Source organism: Cavia porcellus, unplaced genomic scaffold, assembly GCF_034190915.1.
Source record: "Cavia porcellus strain 051 isolate PalLab524CR breed Dunkin Hartley unplaced genomic scaffold, mCavPor4.1 scaffold_2, whole genome shotgun sequence".
Lineage (NCBI taxonomy): Eukaryota > Metazoa > Chordata > Mammalia > Rodentia > Caviidae > Cavia > Cavia porcellus.
Genome location: NW_026947485.1, coordinates 34550294 through 34566944, shown reverse-complemented (window position 1 = coordinate 34566944; position 16651 = coordinate 34550294). Strand labels below are relative to the sequence as shown.

General features: G+C 36.6%; 1 protein-coding gene across 4 annotated transcripts in view; it reads left to right on the top strand.

The window, feature by feature from the left end:
- The window catches only part of Lrguk (leucine rich repeats and guanylate kinase domain containing), a 126928-nt gene extending 110927 nt beyond the window's left edge, over window positions 1-16001 (top strand). The window contains exons 17-20 of one of the 4 annotated variants that reach the window (XM_063240530.1): window positions 1347-1435; window positions 3369-3494; window positions 8843-8994; window positions 11507-16001. In XM_063240530.1, coding sequence (XP_063096600.1) covers window positions 1347-1435; window positions 3369-3494; window positions 8843-8994; window positions 11507-11649 — 510 coding nt within the window. In that variant the 3' untranslated portion in view covers window positions 11650-16001. Of the gene's footprint in view, window positions 1-1346; window positions 1436-3368; window positions 3495-8842; window positions 8995-11506 lie in introns of those variants that run through there. The other 3 variants (XM_063240535.1, XR_010044687.1, XR_010044686.1) reach the window with 3 other exon arrangements.
- The last annotated feature ends 650 nt before the right edge of the window (window positions 16002-16651 follow it).

Here is a 16651-nt window from a genome sequence, read left to right as displayed (position 1 = left end):
CTTCTGGCCTCTGAGCTATGACTTGTTTCTCAGAGGTGGTCAGTGGGTCACTCTGGGCATTATCACTAAGTACAGTCACTCCTGCAGATACGGCTTTCTAGTGCAAAAATATGTATAGAATTATATCAAATGAGTTCTCAAAAATTTAGTCTTAAAAAATTCTCTCCCCCAAAACATGCAAACCACTGAAACTGGTTGCACCTGAGACTAAGACAATTGTAAGCCTTGAGTTGTGGCTTGAGTAGTTATGTGTCCCTGTTCTGTAGCATATTTGTTTGTTATTTCCTGTACAATATTATATGAATGCCAACTTAAACTTGGCATTTTAAGTTGGCAGTTTTAATGAGCCTACCTCTAATGATAACAAAAACACATTAGTAAAGCTTATTTCAGATTAAATTACCGCAAGCAGAGATTAGGGTTTGTTTGTTTGTTTGTTGTTTGTTTTTTGAGACAAGTTCTCACTAAATTGCCAGGCTGGGCTCATATTGGGATACTCCTGTCTTAGCCTCCAGATGCTGAAATTACAAAAAAGTGCCACCATACCCAGGAAGATAATTATATTTTAAATGTACTTCTTGTTTAAATGAATATTATACATCTCTTGTGAAGTCTTATATCAAATAAGTACTTAAGAATTTACCTTTTTTATAAATTAAAAATTTTATATATTAGATTTGCTTAAAGTGAGAAAATCCTGATGCATGAACAGTAGCTAAATAAGTCACATTTGATCAGATGATACAAATATGAACACTTGTAAAACTGTTTATAAAACTGTATTGTTTTCTCTATCATTCTCTTTGCCTCCAGATTATAAACTTTGTGAATACAAGAACTGTATCTTTTATATCTCTGTACTACTCCAGATGTTTACTAAAATTTCTAACAATAGTAATAAGATGAAATACACAAAGAAGAGCTCATGATTTTTCCCATTGTAGTCACAGTTAACTAAACATGGTTGGATGTGTTCATTCCATTGGTCAGCCACTGCAGGTGCTGAAACCTGGAAAGATTAAAAAAGTCAGTACTCTACACATGAGAAGTCCATAATCTCATTAGAAAGATAAAAAAGATAAATATGAAATATTAATAAACATGGTCATTATCTGGGAGTCAAATTTATACGCTAAATTGAGCTCTTTACAAAGTATTTTGTTTTTATTTAGAGATGACTCACTTCACTGGACAATTATCAGTTGTTCTTTGGATGCCTCCCCTTTTTTTCTTTTTCCTTCTGTGTATTTGTTAGTCTCTAGTAAGAAGAAAAGTGTTATAGCTACTTCAGTCATCTGACTTATTTTTAACATTGGTACAATTTTCTGATCTTATGTTTTGCCTAGGAAAGGGATTCTTTGTGCAGACAGCATGAGACTGCTCGGCAAGCCCTCAGGGGAAAGATCCCCTCTGATTACACACTCCTATTTCACAGGTAACAATTTATCATATTTATTGCTACCCAAGTGATAGTAAATTGATTTTTCTATTATTAAAAAAACTAAATGAATTGTAATGTACCAACCTAAACGGAGTCACTGTACTAAAGTTGGCTCATTCAGTGGTAAATCCAGTTCTAGAAGTTGTATTTCCTGGTCTTTTATATACTGTTTTAAAAGTAATCTGCTATTCACTATTAAAAATTGATTTTTTTTTTTTTTAGTTTTTGCAGATTGTAAAGAATGATACATCTAGTGGTATCTGAATATAAGTATCACCCTTCATCAAACTGTTCATGACTGAAGGTTAATTGTATCCCATTGAGTCCCCTGCACTTGTCTGGCATGACTCTCAAAACTGTAGTGGTTATACACCACAGAGGGGGAATTACATAGTGCTTCCTTTCCATAATACATGATGAATTCCATGAGTGTGGAATTCATTAATCATACATTCTTGGTCCTGAGTGTGAAATGTTTTACTTAGTACTGTCACATAAGAAGGGCCTCATAGACATTAGTGACTGCAGTAACTACTATTTTACTTTTACATATGAAGATGTACATTTAGGCTTTAAATTTTACTCAAAATGAACAACCAGATCATAGGATGGTTATGTAATGTTTTCCTGTTATTTTCTCATTAATGTTATGGGTTTCAAAGTTCTGAATTCCCCTTTCTCTTTTACAATATTTGAAAAATGAAGTCCCAGTTTTTAGAAAATTCCTAGAACATTGACAGCATCTTCATTCATCAAAAAACCCACCTTTTTAGTAAAATTAAGAATGAAATAAGGAAGCAGAACTTTTAAAATGATTTAATTTTTTTCAATTTTGATTTTTTATTATCTGTAATGTTATTTATTGAGACCTTCTAGTCAATATAAATGAAACTAAATTTTTGTCTGTTTGCTTCCATATTAAAAAAAATGTGTGATTAATGTTTTCCAGTTTGATAGGACATGTTTGCGTAGTCCAATGCAAAACACAGGCTGTGTGGTACATCCATCCAGAGTTCTGAGGGACTGGAAAGATGGCATCCATGCCCCAGAGCAGTTGGTGCTGCTGTGGACACTGAGCAGCAGAGAGCTCTGTCTACTCCACACTGAGAATAGAGAGGCAAAGCAGTTCTCAGTATGAGCTGAAATGAATCCTCAGAAAGGCAGGTCGATGCCTTAAATTTGTGAGCATTTATATGCGATTGGTTTGCTTTGCACATAGGAACTTAGTAAATCTCGGGTGAGCTACAGCAGGGTTTATTCATTGGAAATGGTTAATGATTCTTTTTCTTTGAAGTTGCTCTGAGAGAAAACAGGCTTGTATATTCTATATACATATGAACACACAAAAAAGAATATTTTATAGTAGAGCTTAGTTCAGAGTATGCTATTAGAATGCTTAAAAGTACTTCACTTGGGTGCAATTTCAAAACATTAGACAATGAACAAAATTGGAAGGCATCTATTTAAATTTTTATAACATTAGTATGTTGCTGAACCTTGCATAAAAAATGAAGTAGGGCTTATAATAGAGTATATACAAGCCACAAGAAACATAATTTAGCTGTATTAATAGTTCAATTGATAAGGAATATTTACAATAATACATATTTGCTTAATCTTCAAATTATGAGGCAGTGATGCCAGTGCCTAAGACAAGCTCCAAAGTGAATGTTTCTGAGTAGTTACATTACATCATTCCAAATAGATTTTAGGGGTATTTTCATTTGTGTGAGATACAGTGTTCAATATTTAATATTACATGTGTATATGCTTGATATCATTGTGAAATCCTTTGGATTTTACAATTTCCAATTGATAGTTAGCTCATCAGCAGAGCACCTGCCTGACAAGCACAAGATCCTGAGTTTGATTTAAAATACTAAAATTTTTTTCAATAAATAAACAATAATAAAATTTCCAATTGCAGGGGTCCAGTACCAGCACCTTCAATCAGTAAGCTACAGTATTTTACTTCTGTAGACGAACTACAGAAAGGTTTTGATCCTTATAGAGAATATTTGGGACTTCCTTTTGTGCAGTATGCTAAAGTGAGGTGAGTTAAGGAGCTTCATTAGATGGAATTGGTAATTTTCTGTTGGTTAAATCATGGTAGTTATCCCCAGGTCCCGAAAAGCAAGGCCCTCTTTCCCACTGTGGAATTTGGAGGAAAGTAAACACTTCCCTTGTATAAAGTGTAAAGGTTGTATATAGGTTTTTATAATTGGAAACTTGTATCTAGGATTTTGAATCTTGAGGAACAGACACAGAGAGGCAGGGAAAATTAGAGATATTCACATCACCAGTAGCAAAAGAACCAAAAATCCAGAGGATTAGTCCAAGAATTTGCTGTGGTACTTTAAATAGGGCTGTTTTAGCAAACTCTTCCTGTATTGTGACTCAGCTGTGCTCTTGACTCTCTACTGACCTTGGTTCCTGTCCGTGTTTTAGGCCTGAAACCAATTTCAAATAATATACCACCTTTTGCTTGGTGAGCTACCAAAACTTTTATTCATTAGTTATTTTTTCTTTAGTTTTATTAATTCTGTGTATTGCCCAATAAACTCCCAATAATTCCTTCTTTAATATTCAAATTAGCCAGAGTGGATATCTGTAACTTGAAGCAATTATCTCTGGTTAGTACATTGATATATTTCAAAATATTTGCCAACTGCTATCCAATATACAAAGGCTGTTCCATATAAAAGACTTTGCAATTCTTTATTTTTATGTCAAAGTGTTATTCAAACTATATATGAAGATTGATTAAAATGTTCATGAAAAGTTTTTGGCAATATTAATAAAACAGAAGAAGCAAGGAATTATGTTGACTATACATAAGCATTTTAAATTTATCTAGATCCAAAACAGATTTAAAAGGAAAACTTCAAGGAATATAAAATGTGACAAAATGTTTAACAGTTAATGTATAAAGGGTTCACATACATTGGTTAGAAAAACACAAAGTTCCTCAAGAGATAAATGAGCCAAGATGTAAATAGTGCCCAAGGGCAGCAAAGCTAATTAATCAGTATAGGAAATAATACTTAATCTTGCTTGTAATTAGAAACCAATTTCAAATAATATACCACCTTTTGCTTGGTGAGCTAGCAAAACTTTTATTCATTAGTTATTTTTTTAAAAGGGCAAACAGAAAATGGTAGAGGGCCCAAGTTTTTAGGAAGAGATAAAATTTTATAATCTTTTGGAAATCAATTTAGAAGTTTATATCAACCCCCCCAAATTTACTCTTGATACAGTTATTCTAGGAATGATCCTATCACTCTACTCAGTTTACTGTCATGAAATCAGTAGACTGTATAGTTTATCATAACAGAATTTTATTTCTCACAGTTCTGGGAAGTCAGCAAAGATTAAGGTGATGGCAGAGTTGATGTCTGGTGAGAGCCTATGTTGAGATTCACAAATAGCCCTTGCTGTGTTCAGCTCTCCTGAGTGGTTTTGTTTTTTTTAACAAGGGCACTAATTCTATTTATAAGGACTTCACCCTTGTGACATAAGCAACCTTCCAAATACCTAACATCCTAATATCACCACCTTGGGAATTAGGATTTCAATACATGAATGGGGATGAACTACACAAATGTTCAGAGATAACAGATACTAACAAAAGAACTCAAAATGTGGGAAATATGCAAAAATAAGGTAGCAGAAAAACTTGGAAAGTGTCTGAAGGTCAAAATAAAAACATTATGAATTGTTATACAACCATTAAATATCAGGTTTCAAAAAATAATTAGTAACATAAAATGATCCCTCCCAAAATATGCTCTATCACATAAAATGAAAAAAAAAAAAACCCCAAAAATAAAAACCAAAACACTATAGAGAAAAGTATTGAAAAGTGAGCCAAACAGCATTAGTGTTTTTCTATGTGGAATTTTAGTTTTCTGTACTTTCTAAATTGCATGTGTTTTATTTTCATAAGAGGAAACAATGAATAAGCTTCATTCTAATGAACTAAAAACAACAGACAGTGATTAAATCAATCCCAGACTACTGAACTAAAAAAAAAGCATGAGTATGCATAGGATATAAAAAGCAGAATGGCAAGAACAGCATAACTTTTTATTAGTATATTTTTGTGATACATAATAATTACATTATTATTACTTACAAAGTACACTGTGTTCATGTTTTACTTCCCCATACCACTGCTTCCCCGCAAAAATCTACTTCCTTGTTTCAGTATCTTGTGTCACAATTACTGTACTAGGTTCCTGATCCTGTTCTGGAAATCTGATATATTATCTCAATTCATATATTGATTTATAACAAAAATTCATGAGGATAAATACTGTCATTATCCCCTTTTAACCACTTACCAGTCCAGTTATTTAAATACAGAATGACCAAAAATTGCATATTTTGAAGAGAAAATATAAAATAATTTTATCAAATTTATGCAATACAAGAATTGGCTAGTTGAAGTGAAACCTGTCTGAGCACTCCAGGATGGTCAGTACATAAACAAATGCACTGCCTATTAAATGATTAAATAATGTGAGCACAAAGAAGGTATTCATAAGTGGGGTTAAGGAACTTGGCTAAGGGCACACAGCTGACCAATCTCATAGCCACGGTTTGAAACAAAGCTGAGAGGCTCCTGGGCCTCTGTGCTGAGCCGCTGGGCTCTCCTGTCTGCAAGGCTCTCAAATTAACTGGAGAAATGAGGCACACATGAGAGAAAGACCCAGACACAGAAGAGTTTGTGATAAAGAAAATGTACATTAGTTTAGGGATTTTTAGTCTGATTTTCATTTTCTGCTATCAGAGCCTTCTTTTGTCTGCTTTTTCTGTTTTCTATCCAAGCCAGCTCCTGTTTGATAAATCCTCCGATGGCTTCTCAGCATCTCTAACAGAAGAGTCTCATTCTCTGAATCTCAAAGGAACCCCATTAGACTTCTGAAAATGGGGAGGCCCACTTTCACTTCTACTGTGTGTCTGAATGTCTGAATTTTTTTGTCTGTTTACCCCTGCCTTTTTTTAGTACTAGGAATTAAATCCATGCTAGATAACTACTCTACCACTCAGCTACATGCCAGCCCTTTTAAGACTGATACAGGTTCTCACTAAATTGTCCAGTCTGGGCTCAACTTTGTGATCCTCCTGCCTCAGCCACTCAAGTAGCTGGGATTACCGTTGTAACTACTGGGCCTAGCTATAATGCCTGCTCTTTCGATGCTTAGTGTTAACTAGAGACCCGTCTTTCTGGGAAAGGAGGCCTTTTGGTTGACTTTAACAGGATTGCTGGCTGGGGTGTTCTCAGTAACCCAGGGCACTCATTATTAATACAACTGGTGATAAGCAGGCCATAGTTGATAAAATGCTTAAATCAGCCACCATTTTGTCCTGGATCCATGAGCTTGAGAGATCCAGAATGATGGATTAGGACAGTACCTCTGTGGCTCATCTCAGAAGAGATATACATGACTTTGGCCACACCACCTTCTCTCCAAAGGCATAAGGCCTCAAATTTTCCTACCTTGCTCTTTCATTTGTTGAATTATCTTACTCCCACTTCTAAAGATTATTGTTGAATAACAATATACTGCTTGATTCATCTTATTAGATTTGTTAACCAGCTTTATTTTTCTCCATCCTTCCTGAAGTTTACCTTGTCCAAGAAGCATCCCAGAACCAGTAAACTGCAGAAATGAAACCTGGTTCCCAACTAGGACCTGCAGACACAATTCCCCCTCTGCTTAGAACAGTTTCACTACCTCCTGCTCCAACCTCCACCTCCAACTCATAGTTCCCTTTTGCTAATTCATCATTCAAATGTCACTACTTCAAGGATTTGTGCTGGCATCACTTATGTTACAGTAGCCTGTATTTCTCTTCATGTCCTTACACAGTGTTCATGAAGTGTATAAGTCTATGAGTGACTAAGGGCAAGATCTTCCGTTCATCACTAGGTCCCCTAAATAGATTCAGTGCTGGCATTATGAAAGGCTTGACTGTGAATGAGTGACAAAAAAGAGCAAGGATTTAAGCAAAGTTTGGAGTCTCAGGGTGGGATGAGAGTGTATACATTGAGGAGAGGAAATGAGTAGGTCTACCTCTTAGCCAGGCAGGATCAAAACTGTCCCCTTTACTGAGTCAGTGTGTGACATCAACATTTAGAGAAGAAACTTTACTAAGTAGATCACTGCACTGTCCTGATCATACCTAAGTATCTGCTATGGGAGTTGCACTCCTTAGTTCTCTATGACGTGGGTCTATGTTAAAAGCAAGATTTTTCCAAACAATAATAGTTTAAGAATCATTCATTTTATAATTTAAGTATCAATGATTTTTGTGGAATCAGTTCTTTAATAACAGCAAATTTAGTGAGATACAACACAATTGTTAGATTAAAGATTCCAAAACTGTAAAACTCAAGGACTGTGTTACTTTTCTTGTTGCTGAGACAAAATACTCAACACCCAAAGTTATAGGTGGAAAGGTTTATTTAGCTCACAATTTTTAGGAGCTTCAGTCCGTAATTGGCTGGTTCCAAAACAGTGGCATGGCATGCAGGCTTCAAAGAGGAGAAACAATTCATGGTGAACATAAGATAGCCCAGCAACAAGGGGCAATCACAGCTCTCTGCATCCTTTATATCTTATCCAGGCTACTTAGAGCAGGTAGCACTCACATCTTTAATGCTAGTGCCTGTGAGCTAGCATATCATCATGAATTCCAATGTCACACACTGTAGATTCAGCCACCTCTGCATAAGCTCCACTTATGACTGCATGAGGCTTTTGGGGACATCTAGACACAAGTCCTAATAGACTGCAAACATACTTCAACAGCTTTCCAAGGCTTTGCAAATGGGCTTCCCCAGGATAGATATCTTCCTGGAAGAAAGCCAGGAAATGTGAATCCCAAAAGAGAGGAAGTAGGCATTAGAAATAGGGATCTTAGGCACCAGATCTTACCCTAAACTCATCCTGAAAATGGCAACAAAGTCACGGTTTCAAAATACTAGCTTGTGGGATCCAAATTGGGTCACCTAGCATTTTGGTATTTTTTTGTTTTTTTATCCTTGAAATAACAGAGACAGTCATATATAATGCATTTAATGCTAAAAGTGTCATCCTAAAGGTCAGAATTTATACCATCTCATTTTATATTTCAGCACTTATTATAATGTCTTATTCTTTAGTAGATACTCAGCTATGTTTTATAAAATGAATGAGGAGTTTATGCTAATATGTATGGTACTTACTACAACTGAAACTATGTCAGCTGATCAGCTGCTCTGTAGCACTTGCTACATATACCATTTAAAACGAGTTCATTAAAGATGCATTTGTGAACTATTGACTTAACTTGATAAAGGTGATGCCATGACTCTTTGTAGCTTACCTCTTAAAAACATTTTCCATTTTTCAGTGGCAAGGATTCCCATGCTTCCCTGAAACAGTCTGCATTATTTCCTCCTTGTCTCTGGTCAAAAGAATTGCCTTTGCAGATTCCAGAGGATGTTATTTATGCATACTCAGGATCCCCAGTGAGTGACAGTGAGGCAGACAGGGCGTTAAAAGGTATGTGTTATTTTGCATATAGTTCTGTAACTATATATTTATTTATGTTTCTTGATTGTTTTTAATTAAATGAGTGTTTTAGGCCAGAATGTGCCTCTCTCTCTCTCTGAGGTAGGGCACTTCCTCCCCCACACCGTTATCAATGAGAACCAAAGTTTTGGAAGGTTGGGCGTATGCCTGCCCACTTAACACTTAGGGTGGAATTCCCTGGCCAGGAGTGCAAGGGTGTGGGTGAAGGGCTGTGTGCTCTTGGGGAAGTCTGTGGTGCCTCAGGCTCCATCCAGTGAAGGCGCTGAAAAGAGAAGCGTGAAAGGTTTCAAATTGCTCTCCAGTTTCCTACTGTGGGGATCTGGTAGAATTTTGATGGTCTTAGAAGAGAAGGATCTAGCAGGCTCCTCCCCTTCACCCTCCGCCCCCACCCCTTTTAATGTTCATGTAAGACTCAATACATTTTTTAATTTTAAAAACAAAAAAAAGGATAAAAATGATACAGAATTTTTAAAAATAGGAAATTAACAACACATACATGGAAGTGCATGTCCAGGCAGAAGCAGAACGGCCACTGCATTTTTCTCTCTGGGCTCAGTGGCAATGTTCAGAAATAACACAGAGTAAAGGCCTTGATCATTGTGGGAAAATTGAGGGCTGGAGGTAAAAAATCAGAATGAAGAAAGTAACCCTGGTATAAAGATGGAGAGTGGCACTCTGTAACAGGTACAGGAACCAGTGAGTGAGGAGCATGCTGTAGAACTAGAGGCTAATAGGGGTAATATCTGTAGCCTTTGGGGACATTCTGCCTGAGTCTAGAAGAGAATGTTCAGCCAAATTGGTTGACTGTTCAGGTGATCTGAAGAGATAGAAAGAAATGACTTAAGACACCTGAGACAAGAGGATCCAGTAGATAACATTAACAAAATGATGCAGAAACATCTTCTAACTGATTCAAAACTAGAGTCCCCCTTCAGCTGTATTGGAATTCATAATATTTGAACAAAATAAGATATTTCAAAAAATTTTACTTATAAAAAACATATAATAAGGATTAGGATTTTCCAGGACCAAAGCTCAGAGAATTAATTCCAAATTATCGAGAAGACCATTATGTCATTTCACAGGAAGAGAGAACTCTTTTAAGGAACTTGTAAAAGCACTGATCTGCTACTCCAGAGAATTAGAGGATCCAGAAGCCCTGATGTAACATGGCACCAAGGCTTACCATGACCAGCTTTCCATAGGACAGTGTTTCCAGACCATCTCTGTCTCATTTTTTTCTCATTCTTCCTTAAATGGAATATTTAAGGTGATTTACTGCATTTTAAACAGAGTCTGACCAGATCGAGATGGGGCTGTTAACTTCAGTGCCAATTCTGTGTCTGTGTGCCTGCTTACATAATGAGAAAACTGTTTAACATTTAAGTTTTAGAAATATTATCATTCATAGTATAGTATTATCACATATATAATGGATGTCTATTACAATGTAACACATATAGGGCCAGATAAAATGAGATTATGAGGCAAGATGCAAGTTAAGAATGCTAGTACATGCTAATAACTGTGATTATAAATTTTATGCATGTAATATAAGATTATAATAATTTTCTTTAGCACTAATCCCTGATATAATTCATTCCTTTGAATGGACTGTATTTCCCTGATTCCTTGTATAACCTATAATTTTCTGTCGAAAATGAGGCATTTGAAAACATAACCCTTTCCCCCCAAGCTGCAGACTGACAGTGCAGGGAAGACCCTCACTAGTGAACAGAGTGTGTTCTTCATCCATGCATGAAGGCTAAACACTTTGCAGGCTTTGTCTGTGTGTGCATTTTCTGATGGCCTGTGTATCTGCTTCTTTCCAACTCTTTACTATTCACAGCTGCTTTTAGGTGTCTTAATTTTCCTAAGGACCTCTGCTGCTTCCTGAGGTATTAGCAGTTCTATTGTATTCCTCAATTAAGAGCCCCATGAGGTTTTCATGTGCCATTCCTACTGCTCCTGCAGCTTTCCTTAATCTGACATGCTAAGGTGCCTCTTTTTGGCATCTGAAGTCTGCATTAGGTAACACAGACAGCAATCAAGCTGCCCAATCATAGGTTAGAACATTGCGAAATAGATACACTCTCCTTCCTCTGTTTCACAGAAGAGAACTGGGTTCCTGAGTGACTTCTCTCAAACTGCACTGTGGTGTGCTTAAGGGGGCAGTGGGGCCACTGCCAATAAAAGACAAAGAATTTCCTTTCATTCTGAATGTGGCGTTTTCCTGATTGGGCATTCACTTGGTTGCACACATATGGTGATGAAAGAGTGTGGCATGGGGCACTGTTACAGAGAGAGGGAAAGCAAATAATCTCATATTGTCCTGCTTTGTATGCCCTTTATTCCTTATAGATTATCATGAATGAATTCTAAAACTTATTCTGGTTCTTATATCATGCAATGCTTATTTTCTCTGTTTTGTGTACCAATGAATTAACTGTATGTACTATATTTTTTTCTTCATGTTTTACAGCTTTGTATGTAAAATCATCTTCACAAGAAAAAGCATCTGCCAAACACCGAAAACCCTCAGTTGCGGTCATAAGCCGCCCAGGTTCCAACACCAAACCTACCCTTCCTCCAATCCCTCATGGTCACAAACCTACCAGTGCTTGATATGTGATCTCAAATGTGCCTGATAATATCTTTGCCTTACTGCCATGGATCTCAGCTGTTTCTCTTAACTAATCATCTACAAAGTGTTCCACCTGCCTCAATTCTCTCAGTCAATTTCTATTGCTGTTCCCTGAATCATCTTTTGTGCATCTTTCATTATTTTTTCTTGTTTTTAGAAAGTGAGTTAGTCTTAGCTTTTTAAAAATGTCATTCCAGTTTTCTCATAGCTATAAATGATTTTTTTCCAGCTACTTCTGGCTCTAAAACATCAGATGGCAAACCCACTCAAGATCTCTGCATTTCTGTTTGTGTTGTGACTATTAGATGTATTCAGTTGGGATTGTGTTCTTAAAATTTCAGCTTGTCCATTTATATTAGTGTGTGCTCAAGAGAACTGAGTTATTTTGTTCTAATTATGAAAGGATTATCGAGCTCCATTTAACTTGTGACCAACATGATACTGACTGCACTTCTCTAAGGGAATTAATTAATATAATTTTGGGGAGTTGTGGCTTGCTTTAGTAACATGAAGAAATAAAGAATATCAGCTAATTCTTTTATTTCAGCCTTTTCAGATTCTAATTATACACTGCTTGTCATTTCACTACTCATATTTTATAGAAAAAACATTGAGTGTTTATAGACAATTCTGGTATTCTGTTAATATGTGCCAATAAGGGTATCCTGATTGCCAAAATATTGGGACACATTCCTTTGGGTTGATAAATGGTCTCTTTTCTCAGTCCTTCATGCATCATGATCAGTGGTAATGGATAATCTACTTACTGCCCTTATTTTTAAATATTTATTTAGTGTTTGGGGATCTAACTCATGACCTCACACTTGCCAGGCAGGAGCTGTGCCACTGAGTTGTCTCCCCAGCACCTGCCCTTGTTCTTAAACTATCGTAATTATGAGGATTTTCTAACAACTCCTCCCTTTAAGAGAACAGCTCTCCCCCTTAATAATCCTACTCTCCCTAGCTCAAACTTCAGTGTAACACAGTTTGCTAATGGTTTCTTTCTTCTACCATCCCCTGTTCTCAAGACAGAAGCTTGTTAAAGTTCTTTCCTGGGGCTTGTTGGGAGAGGAGCAGGAGGCTCACGAAGGAGAGCCTAAGGCTGGACAGGGAAAAGAGAGGCAGACTTTTCTGTAGAAGTGGCCAGGCAGAGGATGAGCCACTGTGCTCCAAGCATATGCAAAAATACTTCATGTTTCACAAACATAATCTAATCTTTTCAAAAAAGACAGAAAAAAATGAATACTTCTGGTTTCAGAAAACATGATAATTACTTTTCTTTGTATTTCCCAGTAAATCCAATGAACACCTCAGATATTATATATAAAAAAAATTAAAGAAGACTCCGAGAGTAGAAAGAGGAAGCTAGATAGGTTAGGAATTTCAAAACCTGAGCGACAACATGGTCACGAGTTTTCTGAGTTTCTTTTCTACTCCAGATGCCCTGAACTTTATTCTAGAGAAACTGTAATCCCCTGACACCAATCAGGACATTAACGAATCCCCAGCAGGAGCTTGTTCTCTCTAACCAAAGGAACAGAAAAGGGGCAGCCTTGCAAGTCAGAAAACTTACAGACATAACTTCTGCCATAGCTGAACACCATAGATAAAACTACGTGTCTCCATGCTCATCAGCAAAGGCTTTCACCTTCTTCTCCCTGTAACAATGTTTTCCTCCCAGAGCAGGGATAGTGTCTTATGGGGAGCCAGGACTTTAATACTGCTCATTATTAGAACTCTCCGCCAGTGCAATCAAAGGCCACATGGGGACCCCTGACTTCCACGGCTCTTCTGACAGTAAGGATATATTTTACTTACCTCTTTCCCTTCCCAATAGAGGTTATGAGAAGCTTTTGTAGGGAGCTAGGATTTTCACGGCTGCTATTTCTCTTTGTAGGGCCAGTGGAGACTAGTAGACAGCAGTAATTCGGTGTTCCTCTTACCTCTGCAGAGTGGTATCAAGGCAAGCCTTTCCCACGCTGAATGCCCACAGAGGCCAGGGTAGAATTTGGACTTTGCTTCTAGCTGGCAGTCAGGAGTCAGTTCCTCCTCCTGCTAGCATGGAAGCCTCATAAAACCTCGTATTTTAGATAAGCTCTGGAGTCTCCTAACATACAAAATATAGAAGATATAACTATTAAAAATACAGATCACATAAAGAATCAGAAAAACTTTAACTTGAATGAGAAAAGCAACATTAGGTTTCCAAGACATGAATTTATGGAGGGTATGTCAACCTATAGCCTGTGTAGGAATATGAAGACCTCAGGTCACAAATGTAAACCTAAATGAAACTTAATCTTATTCTCAGTTAGGTTAGGTCATTCTCAGCCAACTTACAGTTTGCCCCTCTCTTGCTTTTCAACTTGGATCCATTTAGACGTGATAGCATTTCAAGGCATGGAGTAGGGGAAGGGGAGGCACCTGGATCCTGCATTAATTAGAAACTCAGTGTAGGACATTCCCTGTCTTCTAGAATCCAGGCCCGTAGTTCTGGCTACACCCATCATTCTGGCCATTCTGGGCATGTTAACACTTTTTTATTTATCTTTCATTCACTTTGAAAGCACTTAATAAGTCACCTGTCCCACTGCCAGGGTCAGACTCCACTGCTGTACCCTGACACTCATAGTCACCTTTACCTGATGGGTTCTCAACACGTGAACATATTGGGAACTTGGTGGTCCCTCTGCCTGCTAGAGTTCTAGATGGGAAGCCCTGTAACGGCTATGAATGTCCCCACTTTCAGAGTACTGAACTCAAATGAGATTTCAAGAGTGCCAAGGTACTAAAGTGTGCCTCTGCAGTGATAATTCTCAGCCTAGGGCACATACCACACTTTCCATAACTTGAAAAACTCCTAGTACCCAGGCTTTATCCCAACCCACTAAATAAAGGCTCAGAATGGAGGCTCAGGTATTTCATTTTTAAAAGTCCCCAAAGTGATCCAATGTGTATTCAGGTTTGAAAACCACTGATTCTAGAGACTTGACTGGGACCTTTCTAGAATGATGTAACACAAACTTTTTTCCTTAATCAGTTAATATGTAACCATCTCATCATATCCTCATTACATAAAGTACATAAAAATTTTTCTACTGTTAATAACTGTAAATGAAAAGAAGGTTATGCTGCTGATCAGGTTTACTATTTTTCATATATTATTTTTGTTTTGTTTTCTGTACCGGGGATGGAACTTACAACCTCATGCTTGCCAGGCAGGTGCTTGTGCCTCTGAGCTAAACCCCAGGCCTATTTTTCATATATTATTATTATTTCCTTCTGGGATGAACCACTGATTCACATCCTAGTTACTTTTTTATCCCAAGATGTTAATGTTTCTTCTTACAGTTTCTGAAAGCTAGTTTCATTGACTACTAACCATTTGGTCCCCACTTATTATAAATATTCTCTCAATCTGTTATCATTCTTATTTTAAATAGAGAGGATTTTAATGCTTTTATTTTCTTATATAATGTTTGTTTGTTGTATGTTCATGAATTCTATTTTCTAAAAGCAGCAATTTTAAAAAGATTTCTGAAGATAGAAACATGTAAAATTACCAATATTGCCCAATCTGGTAGCTTTAACCTCCATGAGAGGGTACTGAGTGATTGATTGTGGCTAATGTGAGATTGTAATTTTCAAATGCAAATAATTGTATGTACCTAGTGACTACCTTATGGAAAATGCAATACTAGAGAGTTTACAATTACATATTTTAATTATTTTGAGTTTCTCTTATAAATTATAATTTCAGTGGATTATAATGAACATATGAAAATGTGGCTTACATAGTATGTATTTTAAATCTGTGTTAATGTTCTTTATCCTAATTAATATGTGCTCAATTTTAAAAATAAGTAGAATTGAAAAGAGACTTTATGGTATAAATTTTGCTACATCTACTAGTTGTCACTAATTATGTTACTTAATCTAGATATTCTGTTACAGCTCAGATCTAGATGTCCATTAAACCCTTATGTGCTCATAGATGGGGTTTTAGGAGGTGGGTGAATCATGGGAGTATGATCCTGGATTATGGATTATGGGTGTGTGACAACTGGATTAGTACACTGATTAGTTTAGTTTTATGGGCAATGGGATTACTGAAGAGGAGCCTCACCAGGGGTGTTGGTGGCACCAATCAATAGATGTGTAGTAGCCTAGATGTAACATAAAGGGAAAGAAGAAAGGCAGGCTCAGTGCCTCCTGCCTTCCATGAACTGTTTCTGCTGTGTTGCCCTTTGCCACGCCACCCTGCCTTGGAGCCAACCGACTATGGACTGAAACTTTTATAAACTGTGAGATAAAATAAACCTTTTCTCCTGTAGTTTGTGGGTGTCAGGTATTTTGTCCCAGCCACAAGAAAATCACTAAGATAATATTCTCTTACTTTTACCAACTTGCTCTGAATTAGATTGTATTAGCACTTTAGTATCTCACAATTACGTTTCTGTCTCTCGTTTTTTGATGTATCAACTCACTTTCTGCTATGTAAATTTGATGTTATGTTAATCATATCATAGATGCTCAGGGCTATTATCATAATTACAGATTTCATCTTTTGTCAATATAGAAGGGTCTTTTTGTTTGTTGTTTTGTTGGGTTGTTTTGCTTTGAACTTCCCTTTGATAATAGCATCACCTGTGCTTTTATTTGCCTGATACACCTAGACTTTTAATCATATTCATTCTGTGTAATTTAATTTTTATCTCACCATTCTTCTTTTACATAATCTGGGCCTTTTTCTTCAGTAATGGAGCAAAACTATTTTTATTATTTTTAATATTGATAAGTTCAGTCCTATTTACATCCTTTAATTTTACATTTCCTGAAAAATTGAGACTGGTTGTTGTGGCTGTCATTTTTGCCATTTCACTGGCTGGTTTGTGTTTTTCTGTATACTTTTCTTTTTCTTTTTTACCATAGAGTAATATGAAAGGTATACTTTTTCCTATCCTGATGTGTATCATGGAATTT